This window comes from Loxodonta africana, chromosome 3, assembly GCF_030014295.1.
Source record: "Loxodonta africana isolate mLoxAfr1 chromosome 3, mLoxAfr1.hap2, whole genome shotgun sequence".
Classification (NCBI taxonomy): Eukaryota; Metazoa; Chordata; class Mammalia; order Proboscidea; family Elephantidae; genus Loxodonta; species Loxodonta africana.
The window spans coordinates 6,816,159-6,833,250 of NC_087344.1; the positions used below are offsets into that span (position 1 = coordinate 6,816,159).

Consider the following 17,092-nt stretch of genomic DNA (forward strand, 5'->3'; position numbering starts at 1 on the left):
TTTCTGTAGAGTAGGTTTCGGGAATGGTTCCAATCTTGGGCTTATCAAAGGGTCCAGGGACCAAGACAGTCAGGGTCCCTCCAGTCTCAGTCAGACTACTAAGCCTGGTCTTTTTAGGAGAATTTGAGATCTGCATCCCACTGTTGTCCTGCTCCGTCAGGGATTCTCTGTTGTGTTCCCTGTCAGGGCAGTGATCGGTGGTAGCCGGGCACCATCTAGTTCTGATCTCAGGCTGATGGAGCCTCTGGTCACAGGCACATCCTTCTTGATCAGTTGGGGTAGTTGATTTTTTTTTTTTTTTTTTGATTGATTTTTTTATTCCCAGCTTCCTTCTGGGATCCTTGATCATGTTTTTTGCTATGAGGTTACCATTGGCTGGGCTCCAGGTAGGTAGAATGTGGCCGTATGGCATATAAATTTGAGAGTTATAGTTTTATAAATACTTGGGTCAGATTTCTAGAAGATTAAATTCTATCAGACCAACCAGTAAGGTCCGTCTAAGGAGCCCTGGGGGTGCAACAGTGAAGTGCTCAGCTGTTAACTGAAAGGTTGGCAGTTCAGACCCACCAGCGGCTCCTGGTGATTTGCTCCTGTAAAGATTACAGCCTAGGAAACTATATGGGGCAGTTCTACTCTGTCACATGAAGTTGCTATGAGTGGAAAATTGACTAGGACTGCACTCAACAACAATAACAAGGTCTATCTGAGTGTTTAGTAAAGCAACAGAGTTACCATTTTTAAATCGAATAGGAATTGTTCTAGTTGTTAGATGTTATTAAACCAGGTCCTGGTAGTCATGTCAACTACGGTATTCCTGGGCTTGCAGCAAAGGGGATGCATTGTAGAGGGCACCGGAAGCTGCAGCCAAAATTCAAGAACAAGGACAGACAAGACTAAGTGTGCTTTTTCCCCAAATCTTCGCATAGAAGTCTGGTAATCACGCTTGATACTGTCATCTTTGAGCATGAAGGACAACCACACAGAAATACAGCAACTTAGAAATTCTGCCAGTCAGTACTTTAGTGCGTGGGGGTCCAGCGGCTTGGCAGGCAACGTGAATTCTTGGAAGGCAGAGGCTTTCTCCTAGACATTCGGTAGGACTGCTCCGGTGGCTGGCATTGGCTTGGAGCATGCTCAATAAAGACAGGGCTTAAAACTCGGCAGTCACTTGGGCAGTTGGCTTCCCCAACAACACTGGAAAAGGTGGCTTTCTCACCATACTGTGTCTGACCAGTCCTTAAAGGAAGGCTTAGTCCAGAAAGAACATGGCAGGTTCCGAGAGAGAAGGATGCCTTTTTGAATTCGTTAGTCTGTAGTGTAGTTTTTAATTTTTTTTAATAATTTATTTTTTGTCGTTGAGAATGTATACAGCAAAACATAGACCAATTCAACAGTTTCTACAGGTACAATTCAGTGACATTTATTACTTGAAGTTGGGCAACCCTTTTCTGAATCGTCCTTCCCCATTAACATAAACTAACTGCCCCTAAGGTTTCTATCTAATCTTTCAAAGTTGATGTTGTCCATTTGATCTCATATAGATAGATCTTAAAAAAGCACAATGCTCATGGCAGACATTCTTTATTTGAGCTAAACTATTGTTTGGTTTTAAGAAGCCTTTCAGGGCTTATATTTAGTTTAAGGTTTAAAGATTATCTCAGGGCAGTAGTTACAGTGGCTCAGCCCGTGTTCATGATTGCAGGAAGTCTGAATTCCGTGAGAATTTGCAATTCTCTTCTGCATTGCCCCCTCTTTGATCACGATTCTTCTGTGGGATGTTCGAGCAAAATGTTCAGCAGTGCTGTCGCTGGGCACCATCCAGGTCTGGTCTCACAGCAAAGGAGGCAGTTGTTCCTGGAGGCAATTAGCCACACATTCCATTTCCCTCCTCTTCCTGGTGGTTTTTTTCTCTGTTGCCCCAGGCGAACAGAAACCAACTGTTGTGCTTTGGGAGCAGCTTACCCGTTTTTACAACCCCAGGTACTACACAAGGAACTAGGAGATAGAACAGAAGCACTGAACATGTTATTACGCCAATTAACTGGTGTCCAGGAAACATCACGACCCTAAATCTCCAAAGCAAGGAACCAAATTCCATGAGGTGCTTGGTTGCACAAAAGGAGCCTCAGCAGCTACTTTTTGTTTTTTCAGTCGTTGTTGTAAATGTATTTATCACAATTTAGCCAGTACAACTTTTTACAGGTGTACAACTTATTGACAGCAATTACAATAATTGGCTGTCAACCCTACACTTAATGAGATTTTTCCCTCACCAACACTGAAGCTCAGTGCTCCTTTGGTCTGTGGGTGTACTCTGTGAGGGGCTATAGTCAGGGGTTAGATGCTCCCGGATAAAGACATCACTGCTGCGTGGTGTCATGGACATGGAAGACCGTCTTAAGGGAAATGGGCTTTTGGTTTTTCAGCTCAACTTCCGTCTCTTTTTTTTGCTGCAATGAGACTGATCCAACTGCTGGTGACCCTGTGTGTACAGGGTAGACCTGTGTTCCGTAGGGTTTTCAAGGCCAGACCTGTTCTGCACACATGGTTTATCTTCCCATCCCTGTCACCAGGCCTGCCTTCCAAGGTATCACTGGCAGGCTGGAACTGCCATCCTTTTGGCTAGTAGTTGAGTGCGCAACCATTTGTGCCACCCAGAAACTCCTTGCCTCTAGGAGTCTAAAATGCACCTGGGGAGTTCTTTCTTTCCAGCCTTAACCCTCTCTTCCTGTCGTTCTTCAGCCTGTTGAGTTTGGTTTTCGGGATTCCCAGCTCCAGAAAGCCAAAGCCGGGTGTCTGAATTGTCTGCTCATATGCCTACGTAGGGTCGTTTAGTTGGACTAGGAAGTGGCTCTAACCTAGTGTCTTGGTTGAACTTGGGTTCCTTGTCGGCTGTGCTCAGGTTGAAGGAGGGCGGTAGGGAATATTGTGGTCTAGAACACAGGGGCTGTAGGCCAGGTTGCCACCTGTGGGAGACTGACCTTTTTTCTTGAGCTTTCACAGAGCGCAAAGGGGTGGCCAGCAAGAAGGCAGCCTGTAGACGTGCTGCATTTGATTCGCACGGTGTCCATCATTTCAGTACCTAAAGAATAACATAGACTTCCCAGCATCAGCTTCTCTGCACTCCTGTAAGAGGTCTGTCCCCTCTGGACAGGACAGGTGTTCGCTGTTGTTATGTTGCTAGTTGCTGTTGAGTTCGTTCTGACTCATGGCGAACCCGTGTACAACAAAATGAAATAGTGCCCAGTCCTGCACCGTCCCCGTGGTCACTTGTGAATCGGATCATTGCGACCTATAGGGTTTTTGCTGGCTGATTTTTGGAAGTGATTGCCAGGCCTTTCCTCCTAGTCTGTCTTAATTTGGAATCTCTGCTGAAACCTGTCCACCATGGGTAATCCTGCTGGTATTTGAAATCCTGGTGGCATAGCTTGCAGCATCACAGCAACACACGAGCCACCACAGCACAACAACCAGACAGGCGGTGGAGGTGCCCTCTAACTTGCGACAGATCCTGCACTCCCCACGTCGGCTGTTGGTTGTTTTTATTTTTGAGCTTATCTTGTTTTTCCAGTGGTCGGCGCACTTCATTCATTTTCGTTATCTGCCTCCTCAATCTCCTCTCTCCCCCACCAAGTTATACGCACATGCACACTCATTTGAGTTTGTGACCCCATCGTGACATTCTAGCCCTGTCAGTGGAAACTGATCACCTGGGAAGGTTTTTTTCTTTTTTTTTTCCTGTTTGTTTTGTTTGGCAAAGAAGTTCTTCATAGCATGGAGCTGTCATTCCCTGCTTGCCGTCCCTTGAGGAAATGTTCGATACACTGAACACGCTAATGTGATTGAAACGATCTATGCTTAACTGTCAATGTCTTTCATTTCAGATAACTAAGAAATGCATCAAAGGCTCTACAGAGAAGAACAAGATAAGACTGCAAAGAGTAAGACGTTTTCCCTGAAATAGAAAACTGGCCTCCTGTGCTTTTTGCATTCCATAGTGAGCAAAGGCCTTTGCACTTCCTTGGGCCTAGTTTGGACCTTTCTCCTGGTTATTCTGATCATCATTTTGATTCTTGCTTCACTTTACATGACTAGGCTTTGTGGCTTGTGGGTTGCGTCACTTTTAGCTTTGCGGAATCCTGAGGTCTTGCATGTCGCCTTTTCAGAGCTTTTATTATCACCATTATTTCTAATACAGAGACAACTGTAACAGCCAGGCCTCTCGTTGTCACCTTAAATTGCCTTCCAAGGAGCCCCGTCCCTGTCCTTGCATCCCCACCCCTGTGAGTGGGTTTCAGCTCTATTCACTTGCTCCCAAGTGCTGTAACGCTTTAATGGCCCCTCACTAAGTGGGGGTCATTTTTGAGCAGTTCCCTGCTGAATCTTGGGTTTAGTTGTCTGGGGGGCACCCTCATTTCTCACATGGCAATGCAGGGGGCATCTTTCTTCTTGCCACAGAGAACAGAGATGACTGCGGGGCTTCCCCCCCCCGCCTGCCAGCTCACAGAGGGGCACTGGGGATGGTTGACTGCGTGTCCACCATGTCTTCTCTGCCAGCTCATGCCTGCATTGAATTTTTTTGCGTGTCACGTGTTAATGTCTTTTTTATAATTTACCTCCTCCTCCACTGGAATTTCAGAGTTGGACATACGGGGGAAGAAACTCAAGCACAGCCAAATAGATCTGATTTACACATGATTTGGAGAGGCTTTCTGTTTTTTTATTTAGCAACAGGGAGAGGTTCTCTTTCTCACCACCCTGTGCTCGTACTGATGGTCTTGATGTTATGCCAAGGCCGTCACCTTCCTCCGGTATCCTGCATGTCCGATGGGGATGTGGGGGGGTGCTTGGCACGAAACGGGTAGCCAGACACACAACGTTGTCACCGTGGCTGTGGTCACAGCGATCGTAGATGTATCCAGACGTTTTAGCGTGTTCTCTCCAAAGGCAAGTGCATACTCCTCCGCCCAAAAGGAAAACTGATCATCAGGCCCCTGGCAGTGGGCAAGGCCGTCTTCCATGGGTCATTACCTCCACACCTTCCTTACTTGTGGTGTGTCAGGTGACCATCTGTCTGGTCAGACAGGTGGGCTTGTTTTATCTGAACTAAAAATTATGGAATAACTCCACGCCCTGGGTCTTGCCCTGATTCTTTGGAATGAGGAACGGATGTGATAAAGTGCAGTGTTCCTACTTTAAAAGAAACTAGCTGGGTTTTCCAACAGTAATGAAATGACAGCACTGTAGTCACAGAGATGACACTTCATTTGTCCTCTCTTCACTTAACACTTCACCTTTTCTTCACATTCTGAGAAATGGCTTTAAAGATTTGTATTTTCTCCTTTTGTGTTTTCTCATTTATTCCCCCACAGTTTTATGACTTACCCAGCAGGTTCCCCATCCTTGCCTTGCCCCAGTGTTCTATTTCAAAAGAAATAAAATAGATTCTGTAGTCTGGTGTTTTGGGGGTGGGGTGGGGAGTTTTTGTTTTAAAGGTAGAAGAGGCAAAACCTGTGGGTGTTTTTGACTATTTGACCGTAACTTGCTTGTTTCCCCCTCCCTGCCACCTGTTCCTATCTTCTTTTTTTTTTTTTTTAATTATGGTAAAATATATATATATAACAAAGCATTTGCCGGTTCAACAGTTTTCACACGTGCAATGCAGGGACGTTGACGACATTCATCGTGTTGTGTGACTGTCACTGCTGTCCTTTTCCAAAGTGTCTCACCGCCATGAACAGAGATTCAGTGCCCCTCAGGCAGGGACTCCCCCTCCCCCGTCGCTCCTGCCCCTAGTAACCACTCTTAAGTTTCAGTCTCTACAGTTGCCTTTTTCATAAGTGGGATCATAAAATATTTGTTCTTTTGTGACTGATTTATTTTGCTCAGCATAATGTTTTCAAGGTTTTCCCATGTTGTGGCATGCATCAGGACTCCATTTCTCTTTACAAATAATATTCTGACCCTAGCTTTCTGGTTAAATAAATGCAGTTTAAACCTAATAGAGAAGCCTGCATAGACAACCCAGAGAGCTGCCTGCCACCACCACCCCCCCCTTTTTTTTAGTAAAAAAATAATAAACTCGCCTCGGGTTCAAAGATAGGTTATTTTAAATGAATCTGATTTTGAATCGCCCACCAGATACTGTGACAAATGGCTAATTCTCATCATTTTCCTCATAACAGAAGGTAGTCTTTGCAATGGATAAAAAGCACTTCTGTGTCAGGATTTATGACATGAGGCTCTTCCTGTCACTCGGCCCTGGCTCCTTCCATTCCACTTAAGCACAGCCCCTCACCCCTCCATATTCTTATCCTCCTTCCCCCACCTACCACCCCCAGCCATGAGATCTTTAGGAGACACATCTGTTGACTTGTGTTTTGGCCATAGGACAAAGAGCGCTTGGGCAAGCAACTGAGGTTACAAGCAGAAAAGGAAGAAAAGGAGAAATTGAAAGAGGAGGCCAAGCGGGCCAAGGAAGAGGCCAGAAAAAAGAAAGAGGAAGAGAAGGAGCTGAAAGAGAAGGAGAGACGGGAGAAGAGGGAGAAGGATGAGAAGGAGAAGGCGGAGAAGCAGAGGCTCAAGGAGGAGAGGCGCAAGGAGAGGCAAGAGGCGCTCGAGTGAGTCTGCCTGTGGTCTGGGCGAAGCTGCAGCCCTTGCTCCCTGGGGCCAGCCATCCTGCATGTCCATTGCTGGGGTGCTTAGAAGGCGAGGGGGTGGCGCTCCTTGAATTCCTCGAATTCCTTCTACTTCTTCTGCTTGGGTTACACACTGAGCCACAGGCGTGAGAGGGTGACAGGGAGCTCCATGCTCTGCTGCCCGCCTTCTTCCTCTTCACACCAGGGGACGCTTCAGGTTTTTCACCAGCTGGGGATGGGTGTTGCCACTCAGGAGTATGGTTTTGTCTCTGTCTATTGGGTACTGGTTGTTGTGGGGTGCCATCAAGTTGAATTCGACGGACAGCAACCCCACGCGACAGAGTAGAACTACCCCATAGGGTCTCCTAGGCCGTCATCTTTACGGAGGCAGATTGCCATGTCTTTCTTCCGCAGAGCCACTGGCGGGTTTGAACCACCAGCCTTTTGGTTAGAGGCTGAGCGCTTAACTGTTACACTACCAGGGCTTCTTAGGTACTGGTTAGCTGACACTTAATTCCATGTCTCACAGGGCTAAACTTGAGGAGAAAAGGAAAAAAGAGGAGGAGAAACGGTTAAAAGAAGAAGAAAAGGTAACGTCTTCCCAGGGGACTTCTATATCCCATCTCTGATATTTGGCCTCCCCAGCACAGAACCTGGGGCTCTTCTGAGCAGGGAGCGAGCGGTACCTGAACTGCTGCCCCAGGCTCCAGGTGTTGGGACTGATGTGTGGGTGTCAGCAGGTGGTTCTTGTAGCTCGTTCCTGTGGCTGGCTTGCTGCTGACTTGACAGCCCGGTGCTGTGCCCACGAGAACAAGCACACCTCTTTGACATCTGAGCTGGTACCCACCAGCCAGCCTATTGGTCTTGAGAGCTAAAGTCAAAATAAATGCAACTCAAAAATGCTGGGAGGTCACCTCGGGAGGCCTCTGTCTTAAGACACAAACATATCCACACCAAGTCTCTTGATTTCTTCTTCCTCGTCATCTTCTCTTATGTTGCAGCGCATTAAAGCTGAGAAGGCTGAGATCACACGGTTCTTCCAGAAACCAAAGACTCCACAAGCCCCCAAGGTGAGAAACCGGCTTCCTCTCTTGTGCTGGGGGGCTTTGGCCTTTTAAAAACGAAAGGGGCCTCTGACCACCTGGCTCCCCTTCCATCAATGGGTGATCCTTGGTGCGCAGGGAGCCTCTGTTTCTGGTGAGGCCTAGAAGTTAAGTGTTCTATCATTTTGCCACGTTCTGGAATGGCCAAATGGCGCGTTTTGGTAAAATTGCCTGGTGTCTAGGAGTTGCTTAATGACCGGTTCACGTTAGGAGCTTCAGAGGAAGGCATGAGAGAAGAAGACCGTGTTCTTAACCCTTGGGAAACGTATGCTCAAGACTGGCAGCAAAGTTAGCCATAGAACAGCAGTGTAGAATTTAGCCCAGAATTTTGGCTCCTCAACCTGGCACCTGTCCATCAGCTGGCAGGTCAGAACTGAGCCAGCACCCATGTGGCGAGCTCAGGACCTTCTCTTTTCACCCCATTCTCCGGAGGTTACCGTCTCTCCCAGATGGAAGGGTTCCCTCCCAGATCCTTCCCTCTGCATGCACGTCCCTACACGTATTTGTGTGTGTGTGTGTTGCTGCTGCTGTCGAGTCGGCCCCCTGTTTGCAGCGACCCCAGGCGCAGCGGAAGGCAGTTCTGCCTGGTCCCGTACCATCCTCATTGTTGGCTGTGGACTGGACCCTGCTGCCTCATGGGGCTTTCTTATTTTGATTGGGTATTCATCATGGGTCAGAGTAATTTCTTTCCAGAAACAAAAGAACACTTTTTGGAATATTGGCTATTTTGTATTCTCTTCCTGGGGTTTAAACACGTTTTAGAACAGACCAGTAGCAATACCTTTTTTTTTTTTTTACATTATTGTTGTTCAGAACTGCATAAGGTTTTCGTTGACTTGGTTTTTGGGAGTAGATCGCTAGGCTTTTCTTCCGAGGTGCCTCTGGGTAGACTCGAACTGCCGACCCTTTGGTTAGCAGCTGAGTGCATTAACTGTTTGCACCGCCCAGGACCTCCGTAGAGTCACATAACCACTACCATAATCAAGATAACAGAGTCTTCCTGTCACCCAAACAGCTCTCCGTGCTGCTTTGTCATAAGTCCCTTCCTCCCACCCCCGGCCTTGGCAGCTGCTGACCTGATCTCTGTCCTGTAGTATTTGCCTTTTCCAGGATCTCATGTAAATGGCCTCACCCAGCATGTAGCCTTCTGCGTGTGCCCCTTGACTTAGGACACGGCCTTTGAGCATCACCCCAGCATGGTGGGCAGCAGTGGCCCATCCGCTTCACTGCTGAGTGGGGTTCCGCCACGTCTCCTCTCAATTTCAGACCCTGGCCGGCTCCTGTGGCAAGTTTGCCCCATTTGAGATTAGAGAGCACATGGTTCTTGCCCCACTGTGCCGGACAGCCTTCGATCAGGACCTCTGTGACCAGTTAGACCAGCTTCTGCAGCAGCAGAGTGGCAGCTTCTCCTTCCTGCAGGATCTAAAGGGCCGGCGGCCCCTCAGATCCGGGCCCACCATTGTTTGTAACCGGAATGCAGACATCTTCAACAGGCGAGTGACTGGGAGATTGCCCTGCTCCCACGGGTGAGGCCAGAGAGCCACTGGACCAGCCCTGGGGAACTGGGCAAGAAGCCTGGACCTGGGTCTGCCGCTGCCTGAGGCCTGGGCAAGTCGTCTCCCTCTTGGGCCTTGGCACTGGGCTCTGGTGTCACTTAGGCCTCTCCTCTCTGCCATCCTTCAAGCCTCTGAAACCCCTTGTGTACACAGTGACAGCCTCTCAGAAAGCCTCTCCCAGCTCCCTGGTCTCCCCCTGGAGGGCCCTTCTTATCTTGGTGTCAGCCGCCACACAGGGCATTGTCCTGCTCTTCCAAGCATTACCACTGAGTCGATGCTGACTCATGGCCACCCTGTGTGTGCAGAGAACTGTGCTCCATAGGGTTTTCAAGGCTGTGACCTTTTGGAAGTAGATTGCCAGGCCTGTCTGTCTGCTGAGGTGCCCCGGGTGGGTTTGAACCACCAACCTTCCTGCTAGTTGTTGAGCACTTAGCTGTTGGCGCCACCCAGGGCCTCCACTTTCTGTACACAACCCCACCGATTGACAGTGCTCTTGAGCAGCAGTTTGGTACTCTTCTTATCTTTCTTCCTCCTTATTTCCTGCCCGCACCACATCTTTTCTTCGTATGTGTCCCTCAGGGAACGTCCCTTAGCTTTCTTTGCAGACAGGCGGTTATGCTGGCTAGCCCATGCTCCATCAGGAGGCAGCTCCCTGGGAGGACTTGTGGGTGGTGTGCACACCAATTGCTGAGGGCGGTGTTGTGTCCCTCAGTGACGTGGTGATCGTGGAGAGCGGCAAAGCAGATGGCGTTCCCGAAAGGAAGAAGTTTGGCAGAATGAAGCTGCTGCAGTTTTCTGAGAACCACCGACCAGCATACTGGGGCACGTGGAATAAGAAGACGGCAATCATCCGTCCGAGGAACCCCTGGGCCCAGGACCGGGTGAGGGTCCGACCGGGTGAGCTGGTGGCACACATGTACCACTGTCTCCCCATGTTTCCTTTGGCCTTGTTCACACGGCCCCTTGGATGCTGTAAGTGTCCTGGCCTTTCTGTGCTGCCGTTGTCTCCCAGCCCTGAGAACAATGATGAGACACTGCGTGCTTCTCGTTTCAGAAACTCCTTGACTATGAGGTGGACAGTGACGATGAGTGGGAAGAGGAGGAGCCGGGGGAGTCCCTTTCCCACAGCGAAGGGGTGAGAACACACCTGGGGTGGCCCCAGTGCTTGGCTCATCAGCAGACGCACCTTGTCTGACCTGCACTGTTAGGTCTTAAAACTTGAGCTGGTATTTAAAATCTGGCTTCCTCAGCTTCTCTCAGACAATCTTATGTGTGAGAGTGGGCTGGCTTCACCGCTGCGGGCTGGAACGGAGCAGTGTCTCTCCCCTTTGGAGGGCACACACGCGTTCCCTGTGGTCCTCTCGCAGCCCCATCCTTCCCTTTTGCCTTACACCTGCCTGCCCCCAGCCCTGCTGTAACAAGAGGGCCCCTGTCAGCAGGTGTCTGCTGGCCGCCCAAGTGTCCGTGGAAACAGCCTTCAGGGCAGTAGGTTCAGATAGTGAACGAGGACCGTGTTGTTTCTGCACGTTATGGACTGACTGTCTTCTCTCCTCGAGGATGATGATGATGAGGTGGGTGAGGATGAAGATGAGGATGATGGCTTTTTTGTGCCCCACGGGTACCTGTCTGAGGACGAAGGTGTGACCGAGGTGAGGAGGAGGCGGGTGACCAGCTCAGAGAGGAGCTTGTGTGGGCCAGAGCGGGGCGGGGAAGACGAGCCACAGCCCACCTCATGGCCCAGGAGGGCTCCTGGGTGGGCAGGTTCATCTGTGGGAGTGGTTGGGCTCTGAACTTGGATCTGCCAGGGAGGATGGTGGACTCTGCAGAGGTGGGACGAAATCCTCGGTGAGGGGTGCTGTGCAAGCAGAGCCTCTGGTCAGAGCACACCTCCATGGGTCCCTGCTGTGGCAGCGGGTACGGTGGCCTAGAGGGCTAGCAGGAAGCGTAATTAGCATACGACAAGGAACACAGACCTACCTCCAGGGTTCCGTTTGATGAGCTTCGATAGTTGGCTACGTCAGTGAAACCGCCACCCGAAATAGGAAGGAGAAGCCTCCCCGTCTCCCCAGAAGGGTTCCCCGTGCCTGGCTGAATTCTGTTGGGCTGTGGAGCTCTTGAGTAAGCCGTTCCCAGGGCCTGTTGACCGGATGTTTGGGTGGCAGGGAGAGGGGAAAGCAGGTCGTGGTGGGGCCTGGTTTGTATTTCACAGTCAGATGTGAGGGCACGTCGTCGTGGTGCATTTTTAACCAATGGGGGTCTTGTCGGGCCCTCCGTCGTGTCCGTCTCAGTGGTACCAGGTCCCACACGTTTGTCGATGTGTGTATGTGGGACGAGGCCCAGCTTTGTGGTGCCAGGTTGGATGTGCGGTTTGGGGCTGGCGACTGGACAGCTCTGTGGCCACGTATTAACTAGGAAACTCGCAGACTGGTGTTCAGAGGCGCAGTGGGTGAGGTTATAAAAATACCGGCTGCGCCAGTCGGTGCCGGGGAGGGTGCGTGCGCTGGAAACAGCAGAGGGGCGGGAATGCACCCTTGACTGAAAACGCCTCTCGCCTCTGGCCCTGGACCGGAAGGGGGCGCTGGGACGTGGTCACGGGGCCGGGGGGGGCGTTTTCTGCACTGGCCCCAGCTGCGAGAACAGCCCCCTGCCCCCGGCTGGGGAGTTGGAGCCACTGCAGGATGCCCAGGTTGAGGGGTGTGGGCACTGTAAATAAACTTCTGACCTTACCTTGCAAGGAATGTGCTGACCCCGAGAACCACAAGGTTCGCCAGAAACTGAAGGCCAAAGAGTGGGACGAGTTTCTAGCCAAGGGGAAGCGGTTCCGCGTCCTCCAGCCCGTGAAAATCGGCTGTGTTTGGGCGGCTGAGAAGGATGGCTGTGCTGGCACCGACCTCAAGGTGCTGCAGCAGTTTGCGGCCTGCCTCCTGGACATGGTGCCCCCCGAGGAGGAACAGATGCCCAAGGCCTCCAAGAAAGAGAAGAGGGACCACCAGAGTGAGTGCTCCATGAAAGCACTGGGGGAGAGGGCTTCTCCTTCAGTGTGGGGCCTGGGTTCCCAGAACGCTCCAGTCTAAGGGCGGGTGTCCTGCTAGGCAACTGGGTTCATAAGTCAAAACTCTTTCCAACAAATAACTGCTGAGGCGAGGTCAGGGTTCGAAAAACAAGCTTCAGTCGCATGGTCAGGGGCCGGGCGCTTCCTGCACACAAGCAGGGGGAGGGCGCCTCGCACACACAGAGAAGAGGCAGCAGATCAGCTTCACTGTGATGTTGGTCCCCATGGCCGGCAGGGTAACTCCCCGCAGCTGATGCAGGGCTGGTGTTCCTCACGCACCCTCTCGTGCTGTGGTGAGGGAGCTCCTTTCCCCCTTGCCCCGGGAACAGTTGTAGGAATGGGACGGGCACAGAGCAGAGAGTGGTTTTCTGGGAATATTGCCGTGCCTAATGTACACAGCAAGGATGTGCTGATAGGCCACCGGGTGCTGTGGGATCTATTGAGCACCCAGAAAGGGAGTCGGCCCCCTCTTCCGACTGTCCAGGAAGCCAGGCCCCCATGTCTGGTCCTGAGCATGAGGCTCACTCACGGTCGCAGGGAAAGGCAGCAGCTGTGCTTAGGCTGCCCCTCCCACATCAACACAGGCACAGAGAGTGCCGCCCAAGGGGGTCCCCCAGCTGGGGAGTGATGGGCTGGGACTGCCCCAGGACACACCGGAGAGGAAGAGGTACTTGGTGTCTTCCTCAGTGTTCTGTAGAGAAACGGAACCAGTGAGACACATGTGATACAGATAGACATTTACCGCAAGGGATTGACTCGTGTGCCTAGTGGGCTGGCAAGGTCAGGCGGTCGTCAGGCTGCCGAGTAGGGAGAGCAAGTTCTCCAGAACACCTCTAGGCCAGAGGCGGTCCATGCCCTGAGGGAACTCCCCTTTCAACTGATGGAGTACATGACATTACGCTGGGAGGCGGTCACATTGCACTGCATTGCATTACAGAACAGAAACTGGTCTAGTGTTTGGCCGAAACGCTGGGAATCATAGCCCAGCCACGCTGACACGTAAAATTAACCATCACACTCAGAATGAGGTGACAGCCACTTACTAACGCAAAGTACAGGCATAAAGCTGGCGAAGCGACATTCTGTGAGTGCCTGAGCCGAGCTCACCTCGTGAGACTCGCGCATCCTAGAATCCCTTCCAGAGCAGGCTGCACGCACCGTACGGCCTCACGTCTCCCTCCAACGCGCCCCGCAGCTGATAGATTGAGAACTGTGCTCGCTTGTCTTTTTCTTTTTGGTGAAAATATACACGCAAAACTCCTTCCCATTCCAGTTTCTACATACGATGACTGGTGACACTGGCTACATCCTTCACGTTGTGTCAGCATCCTCGTTAGTTCTCTTCTGCTTGTTTCACTCCCCTGGACAAGCTCTGCCCCCCAACCTTCTCATCTAAGCTTTAGAATAGTCGTTGTCCGTTTGGTCTTATAAAGAATGCAATACGCAAGGGTGACAATCTTTCCTTTTTGAGCTAAATTGTTACTTAGTTTAAAGGGAACTTCAAGGGACAGTTGTTTTTTAAATTGTAATTTAGATGAAGGTTTACAGAGCTAATTAGTTTCTCATTAAACAATTAATACACATACTGTGTTCTGACATAGATTGCCAACCCCAAAACATGTCAATGCTCTTCCTTTCTGACCTTGGGTTCCCCATTACCAGCTTTCCTGTCCCCTCCTGCCTTCTGGTCCTTGTCCCTGGGCTAGTGTGCCCCTTTAGTCTCATTTTGTTTTATGGGCCTGTCTAATCTTTGGCCGAGGGGTGAGCCTTGGAAGTGACTTCATTACTGAGCTGAAAGGTTGTCTGGGGGCCATATTCTCGGGGTTTCTTTGGTCTCTGTCAGGCCAGTAAGTCTGGCCTTTTTTTGTGAGTTAGAGTTTTATTCTACATTTTTCTCCAGCTCTGTCCGGGACACTCTATTTTGATCCCTGTCAGAGCAGTCAGCGGTGGTAGCTGGGCACCATCCAGTTGTGCTGGACTCAGTCTGGTCGGGGCTGGTGGTAGCCGTGGTCCATTAAGGGCGACAGTTTTGGTTCCAGGTTTGAAGAGTGGCTGGGGGCCACAGTGTCAGGGCCTCGGCTCACTCTTCAGCCCGCGGTGCCGTCGCTTGTTTCCAACTCACGGCTTCTTCCTCTCCTGCCAGTCCTTGCCCAGCTGCTCCCGCTGCTACACGGCAACGTCAACGGGAGCAAGGTGATCATCCGTGAGTTTCAGGAGTGCTGCCGCCAAGGCCTACTCAGCAGGGACACCGGCAGCCCCGAGAGTAGCTCCACCAGCCCCCCGAGCCCCGGCTCTTCCCGCCCACAGACCCCCACCGCTGGCGACGACACCACCGTTCCATCCAAGGCCAGGCTCAAGCGGATCATTTCCGAGAACTCGGTGTACGAGAAGCGGCCTGACTTCAGGATGTGCTGGTACGTCCACCCGCAGGTGCTCAAGAGCTTCGACCAGGAGCACCTGCCCGTGCCCTGCCAGTGGAACTACATCACTGCGGTGCCCTCGACTGCCCGGGAGGACAGTGGCAGCGCCCTCGCCGTGGGGCCCAGCCCAGCCACACTGCTCTCTCTGAAGAGGAAGTCGGCCGGCAGCATGTGCATCACGCAGTTCATGAAGAAGCGTAGGCACGACGGGCAGGTGAGCACCGGCGGCCGCGAGGTGGGGGCCCGGCCATGGCTGGGGAGGACCCCCGCCAGGGGGCTTATGTTGTTGTCGTTCTTTGTTCTGTTTAACATTCAATTTGACCCAGTCACTGAGCACTTACTGTGTGCCAGCACCCCGCCGGACCCTGTAGACAAACACCCATCTAGTGAGGGAGCCCGACAGGGCCCATGGAGGGAACACCTGGGTACTTACAACCAAGGAGTGCGGAGCAGGGGCCAGTGTGGAGCCACGGGGGCCATCGCCGGGGGGCCTGCCCTGGCCTGGGGGCTGGGGGTGACTCCTGAGGAAACACCAGTGCTCAGTGTCAGAACACCCACCCACTGCTCACTGCCACGCTTGGGTGCCCCAAACCGCGTGAGGTGTGAGCATCACCCAAGGAGTGGGACAAACATTTAGATTTTCGACTGAGTGGGTCTGAGATAAAGAGTCCTGGTGGTGCAGCAGTTAAGCGCTCAGTTGCTAACTGAAAGGTTAGTGGTTCAAAGTCATCACCAGCTCTACAGGCCAAAGACCTGCAGACCAGCTCCTGTAAAGATGATAGCCTAGGAAACCCTATGAGGCAATTCTGCTCTGGTATATGGAGTCAGAATCGACTTGATGGCACACAACTACAGTTCTGAGGGATTCTGACATGAAGGAACCCAGCACCACACTGACCCTGGGGAAGGAGGGGCCAGCCCAACAAATGTATTGAGGGGAGGAAAGCTCTGAGCCACTGGCTGTTTGGGATGTTTTGGAGGCCATCAACCTCACTGCTGCTCCTCCAAGCAGGGTGCCACTACTTGACAGCACTCGAATCTGCTAGGATTGTGTTGGGCTACAGATCACAGAGCACCTAGCACCGTGCCTTAAACATCTAGGGGTTTCTCTGCAGCAACAGAAGTCCCACCTTCCTTAGCGGGTGGCCTTCATCTTCGTGCTGCAAGATGACAGCTGCACCTCCAGGCAGCAGGACAGGGAGACCAGAACCTCCCAGGAGGGGAGCGGCGCTTCCCACTTTGCCAGAAGCATAAATTCCACCTGTATCTCCCTGACCGGAGTCTTCGGCTCGGCCACCCGTAGCTGCAGGAGAGTCGGGAAGTGGGATCTCAACACTCCAAGCAAAATTCTGGTTCTGGTTTGCAAGGAGGTGGGGCCGGAGAATAGCTTGTGGTTGTACACGGAATAGGGGCGACCTTATACTGAGTGGAAAAGGCAGATGGAATTTAGGAGGGTGGGATTAGAGGCCCGCTCACTGATATTTCTGCACCCTGGAAGACTGCTGTTGCTAAGCTGTTGTTGTTAGGTGTCCTCGAGTCGGTTCTGACTCATAGTGGCCCCACGTGACAGAGTAGAACTTCCCCATAGGGTTTTCTAGGCTGGAATCTTTAGGGGAGCCGATCGACAGGTCTTTTCTCCCTTGGAGGCACTGGTGGGTTTACATTGCCAACCTTTTGGTTAGCAGTCAAGCACTCAACTATTGTGCTACCAGGGATCCTTTGCTAAACTATAAATGTGTATAAATATTTCATTTTTTTATTGTGCTTTAGATAAAGGTATACAGAGCAAATTAATTTATCATTAAACAATACACACGTTGTCTTGTGACATTGGCTGCCAACCCTGGGACGTGTCCACACTCTCCCGTTCTCGACCCTGAGTTCCCCATTACCAGCTTTCCTGTCCTTTCCTTTCTTCTTGTCCTTGCCCCTGGGCTGCTGTGCCCACTTAGTCTCGATACGTGGTTGAGCTACTACATGTGTTGTTTGTTTTATGGGCCTGTCTAGTCTTTGGCTTCATGAAGGGTAGACCTCAGGAGCGACTTTAGTACTGAGTAAAAAAAGGGTGTCTAACTCTCAGGGTTTCTCCAGTCTCTGTCAGGCCAGTAAGTCTGGTCTTTCTTTTGGAGTTAGGATTTTGTCCTACACTTTTCCCCAGCTCTGTCCAGGACCCTCTGTTGTGGTCCCTGTCAGAGCAGTCGGTGGCGGTAGCCGGCACCATCTAGCTGTGCTGGACTCAGTCTGGTGGAGGCTGAGGTAGTTGCGGTCCATTAGTCCTCTGGACTCATCTTTCCCTCGTGTCTTTGGTTTTCTTCATTCGCCC

The 17,092-nt window shown here is 51.4% G+C and overlaps 1 protein-coding gene across 6 annotated transcripts in view; it reads left to right on the forward strand.

Moving 5' to 3' along the window:
* CHAF1A (chromatin assembly factor 1 subunit A) overlaps positions 1 to 17,092 on the forward strand; it is a 38,742-nt gene that overhangs the window by 18,167 nt on the left and 3,483 nt on the right. For all 6 annotated transcript variants that reach the window (XM_003421930.4, XM_064280316.1, XM_064280315.1 and 3 more), the window contains 10 exons: positions 3,885 to 3,941; positions 6,391 to 6,620; positions 7,168 to 7,228; positions 7,640 to 7,708; positions 9,008 to 9,234; positions 10,010 to 10,178; positions 10,352 to 10,432; positions 10,854 to 10,946; positions 12,033 to 12,291; positions 14,493 to 14,983. In XM_003421930.4, the coding sequence (XP_003421978.1) occupies positions 3,885 to 3,941; positions 6,391 to 6,620; positions 7,168 to 7,228; positions 7,640 to 7,708; positions 9,008 to 9,234; positions 10,010 to 10,178; positions 10,352 to 10,432; positions 10,854 to 10,946; positions 12,033 to 12,291; positions 14,493 to 14,983 (1,737 nt within the window). The remainder of the gene's footprint in view (positions 1 to 3,884; positions 3,942 to 6,390; positions 6,621 to 7,167; positions 7,229 to 7,639; positions 7,709 to 9,007; positions 9,235 to 10,009; positions 10,179 to 10,351; positions 10,433 to 10,853; positions 10,947 to 12,032; positions 12,292 to 14,492; positions 14,984 to 17,092) is intronic.